Consider the following 5,000-nt stretch of genomic DNA (forward strand, 5'->3'; position numbering starts at 1 on the left):
AGAGAGTAAAGTATGTCCCAATAGTATGCCTACTGCATCCTAACTAGATTATTTTTATCGTCAGATGTAGTATGTAGAATAGAAAAAAGAAAGAGTATGAGATTCGGAACGCAACCTATATTTCTGTGTCTAGGTGAATGGCAGCGCCTGGTTGCCGGGGGCCAGATGGTTGCTAACAGGAAGCTGTCATTCATTAACGACCTGGATGTCACTCAAGACGGGAGGAAAGTCTTCTTCACTGACTCCTCCAGCAGGTGGCAGAGACGAGACTTTATGCATCTGATCATGGAGGCCACGCCGGACGGGAGGTAAGACAGAGAGAGAGAGACAGGCGGGCAGACAGACAGAAAGACAGAGAGGGAGACAGACAGACAGACAGACAGACAGACAGAGAGGGAGACAGACAGACAGGCAGGCAGACAGACAGACAGACAGAAGGAGATAGACAGGCAGACAGACAGACAGACAGACAGAGAGAGAGACAGGCAGACAGACAGACAGACAGACAGACAGACAGACAGACAGACAGACAGACAGACAGGTGGCAGCGAAGAGACTTTATGCATCTGATCATGGAGGCTACGCCGGACGGGAGGTAAGACAGAGAGAGAGAGACAGACGGGTAGGCAGACAGAGAGACAGACAGCCGGGTAGGCGAGCAGGCAGAGAGACAGACTGAGAGGGAGACAGACAGGCAGACAGACAGACAGAGAGAGACAGACAGACACACAGACAGAGAGAGACAGACAGACAGAGAGGGAGAGAGGTAGACAGACAGACAGACAGACAGACAGACAGACAGACAGACAGACTGACTGAGTGGGAGACAGACAGACAGACACGCACACACCGGACGGAAGGTAAGACAGACAGACAGACAGCAGGTGGGTGGGCGGATAGGCAGACAGACAGACACACTCACTCTCTTCTTCTTAAGTTGTCCGTCGATTTCGACGATGACGTCACATTTATGCCCTTGAGGATGAAGAATTAAAAGAATCAAAAAGTCCATGGCTCTTGGCTACTTCCGATGGGTTCGTCTGTGGCTGTGCAGTCCTATTCTCCTATTCCTGATCCGCAAAGACCTTTCCCCATGTGGGGTGGGCGGTGCGGATCCTAAATAGGGCCGCCCAGTCACCCTGGAAGCTGCCTCTGGAAGCTGATGTCTTCAAGCCCCAGCCATGCCAGCGACCATCTATCCAAGGCCGCCTCACGTGTAGCGCAGGGCTAAGAGCTTCCGGTCTCTCCAGACCTGCTCCTACTGCTCTGCTTCCATCGCCGCAGGACTTTTGAAGAAAGAAGGAAATAGGGGATGAGGGAAAGAAGTAGTGGGGGGGGGGGGGGGGGCATAAAGTGAGACTTGTGCAATAGATGCTTAAGGTGGGGAAAGGGTGCACCATCCTCAACCCACCATCTTGGCAAGCCACAGTTAGGCTGGAGGCAAGGTGAGATCCAAGACGGCCAGTCACTGTGGAGTGTTGCAGGAGACTGCCAAGTCGTCGGTATAGTGGCGCTCTCCCTGAGATTTCTTCAAATGTTTTAATCCCGTTAAAGGGTTTTTTACTGGGAGTTTTTTCTCAGCCGAGCTAAGGGTGTAAGGGCAGAGGGATAGATAGATAGATAGATAGATAGATAGATAGATAGATAGATAGATAGATAGATAGATAGATAGATAGATAAGGGCAGGGTGTCATACTGTATGGAATGTAAAGCCCACTGAGGCAAATGTCTATTTGTGATATTGGGCGATACAAATAAAACTGATTTGATTTATCCAGAGTTCTGGAGTTTGACACGGAGACCAAAGAGGTGACGGTTGTCATGGAGAACCTTCGCTTCCCCAACGGGATCCAGCTGCTGCCCGACGAAGAATCAGTCCTGGTGGCAGAGACGACCATGGCGCGCATACGCAGGTGTGTGTGTGTGTGTGTGTGTGTGTGTGTGTGTGTGTGTGTGTGGCTGTGTGTGTGTGTGTGTGTGGGTGTGTGTGGGGCTGTGTGTGTGTGTGTGTGTGTGTGTGTGTGTGTGTGGGGCTGTGTGTGTGTGTGTGTGTGGGTGTGTGTGGGGCTGTGTGTGTGTGTGTGTGTGTGTGTGTGTGTGTGTGGGGCTGTGTGTGTGTGTGTGTGTGGGGGTGTGTGTGTGTGTGTGTGGCTGTGTGTGTGTGTGTGTGTGTGTGTGTGTGTGTGTGGCTGTGTGTGTGTGTGTGTGTGTGTGTGTGGCTGTGTGTGGGTGTGGGTGTGTGTGTGTCTCTCTCTCTCTCTCTGTGCCTCTGTGTGTGTGTGTGTGTGTGGGTGTGTGTGTTGTGGGTGTGTGTGTGTCTCTCTGTCTCTCTCTCTGTGCCTCTGTGTGTGTGTGTGGGTGTGTGTGTTGGTGGTGTGTGTGTGTGTGTGTGTGTGTGTATATATTAAACCTGTGTGTGTTGGTGTGTGTGTGTGGCTGTTTGTGTGTGTGTGTGTGTGTGTGTGTGTGTTGCTGTGTGTGTGTGTGTGGGGCTCTGTGTGTGTGTGTGTGTGTGTGTGTGTGTTGCTGTGGGTGTGTGTGTGCGTGCGTGTGTGTATTTGTACATACTATTTTTGTGGGAACCAATTTGAGTTTAAGACCTAAAGAGTGAGGACATCAATCAGATCAAAGCTGCATTTCTTAGTTTGTGACACAGTTTTGTTTTCCCTGTTCTCATATTTTTATTACTGCCGTTTAAAAAATAATCTAATTTATCGTATATTACTCTATTAATTTTCTGTCTCTCTCCCTCCCTCCCTCCCTCTCTCCCTCTCCCTCCCTCTCTCTCCCTCCCTCCCTCTCTCCCTCCCTCCCTCCCTCTCTCCCTCCCTCTCTCTCTCTCTCTCTCCCTCTCTCTCTCTCCCTCCCTCCCTCCCTTCCTCCCTCTCTCTCCCTCCCTCTCTCCCTCCCTCCCTCCCCATCCCTCCCTCCCTCCCTCTCCCCCTCTCCCTCCCTCCCTCTCTCCCTCTCTCCCCCCCCCCCTCCCTCCCTCCCTCCCCCTCCCTCTCCCTCCCTCCCCCCCTCAGGGTGCATGTAGCAGGTCTGAATAAAGGCGGGATGGACACGTTCATAGACAACCTTCCAGGATTCCCCGATAACATCCGGCCCAGTTCCAGTGGAGGTTACTGGGTGGCCATGTCCTCGGTGCGGCCCAACCCCGGCTTCTCCATGCTGGACTTCCTCTCTCAGAGACCCTGGATCAAGAAACTCATATTCAAGGTAAAAAAATACAGACAGGCTGTGTTCTAAAAGCCCTACTAACCTCCTACTCATACTAACGTCCTACTCATACTAAAGTCCTACTCATACTAAAAGCCCTAATAACCTCCTACTCATACTAACGTCCTACTCATACTAACCTCCTACTCATACTAACGTCCTACTCATACTAACGTCCTACTCATACTAACGTCCTACTCATACTAATGTCCTACTCATACTAACCTCCTACTCATACTAATGTCCTACTCATACTAAAATCCCTACTAACCTCCTACTCATACTAATGTCCTACTAACGTCCTACTCATACTAATGTCCTACTAACGTCCTACTCATACTAACGTCCTACTCATACTAAAATCCCTACTAACGTCCTACTCATACTAAAGTCCTACTCATACTAAAAGCCCTACTAACGTCCTACTCATACTAATGTCCTACTCATACTAAAAGCCCTGCTAACGTCCTACTCATACTAACGTCCTACTCATACTAAAAGCCCTACTAACGTCCTACTCATACTAATGTCCTACTAACGTCCTACTCATACTAATGTCCTACTAACGTCCTACTCATACTAAAAGCCCTACTAACGTCCTACTCATACTAAAAGCCCTACTAACGTCCTACTCATACTAATGTCCTACTAACGTCCTACTCATACTAAAAGCCCTACTAACATCCTACTCATACTAATGTCCTAACGTCCTACTCATACTAACGTCGTGTGTGTGTGTGTGTGTGTGTGTGTGTGTGTGTGTGTGTGTGTGTGTGTGTGTGTGTGTGTGTGTGTTTGTACATTTTTTAAAACATAGTTAGATTTTTCTAAGATGTTGCTTCCCATAGTGGGACGCGTCAAAATTCAAGTTCCAAATGATTCGCATTTTCGTACCGTTTATCCGAGACGTGTCCGCTGTGCAGGAGCCTTTAGACCAGGAGTCACCAACACAGTGCCCTAACCCTACCCAGGGGTCACCAACACAGTGCCCTAACCCTACCCAGGGGTCACCAACACAGTGCCCTAACCCAGGGGTCACCAACACAGTGCCCTAACCCTACACCAGGGGTCACCAACACAGTGCCCTAACCCTACCCAGGGGTCACCAACACAGTGCCCTAACCCTACCCAGGGGTCACCAACACAGTGCCCTAACCCTACCCAGGGGTCACCAACACAGTGCCCTAACCCTACCCAGGGGTCACCAACACAGAGCCCTAACCCTACCCAGGGGTCACCAACACAGAGCCCTAACCCTACCCAGGGGTCACCAACACAGTGCCCTAACCCTACCCAGGGGTCACCAACACAGAGCCCTAACCCTACCCAGGAGTCACCAACACAGTGCCCGCGGGGACCATATGAGGCGCCCACAGGCCTGTTCTAAAAATTGCATAATAATCTGTTTCCCACCTTTTTTAAGTCATTGTTGATCATTATTGTGAGAAATCTTTAACATGATCAGTGTCTTCACATAGATGAGTATCATTAATCATTAATAATAATATATAACTAAAGGCAAACTGAGCAAATGTGTTATTTCAGAAGAGTGTATCAAACTGGGTGCCCTTCGTATGACTCAGTACCCATGAAGTAGCCCTCAGGTTCAAAAAGGTTGGTGACCCCTGCTTTAGATGGACCAATCTGATATTTATTTACTCTCTACTTTATTGGAGTTTGCATAAGTGGTTTAACCAGTGTGTACACATTGCATTTTATTGTCTTATTTTGAAAACTATTTATCATGTTCTATATTATTTATGTCCATTACATTTAAATGC

The 5,000-nt window shown here is 49.1% G+C and overlaps 1 protein-coding gene across 2 annotated transcripts in view; it reads left to right on the plus strand.

Moving 5' to 3' along the window:
• The window catches only part of apmap (adipocyte plasma membrane associated protein), an 18,950-nt gene that overhangs the window by 9,795 nt on the left and 4,155 nt on the right, over window positions 1-5,000 (plus strand). For both annotated transcript variants that reach the window (XM_080037153.1, XM_080037152.1), the window contains 3 exons: window positions 134-308; window positions 1,779-1,913; window positions 3,027-3,219. In XM_080037153.1, the coding sequence (XP_079893279.1) occupies window positions 134-308; window positions 1,779-1,913; window positions 3,027-3,219 (503 nt within the window). The remainder of the gene's footprint in view (window positions 1-133; window positions 309-1,778; window positions 1,914-3,026; window positions 3,220-5,000) is intronic.

The sequence above is a fragment of the Ammodytes marinus genome, assembly GCF_949987685.1.
Source record: "Ammodytes marinus genome assembly, chromosome: 11".
Taxonomy (NCBI): domain Eukaryota; kingdom Metazoa; phylum Chordata; class Actinopteri; order Uranoscopiformes; family Ammodytidae; genus Ammodytes; species Ammodytes marinus.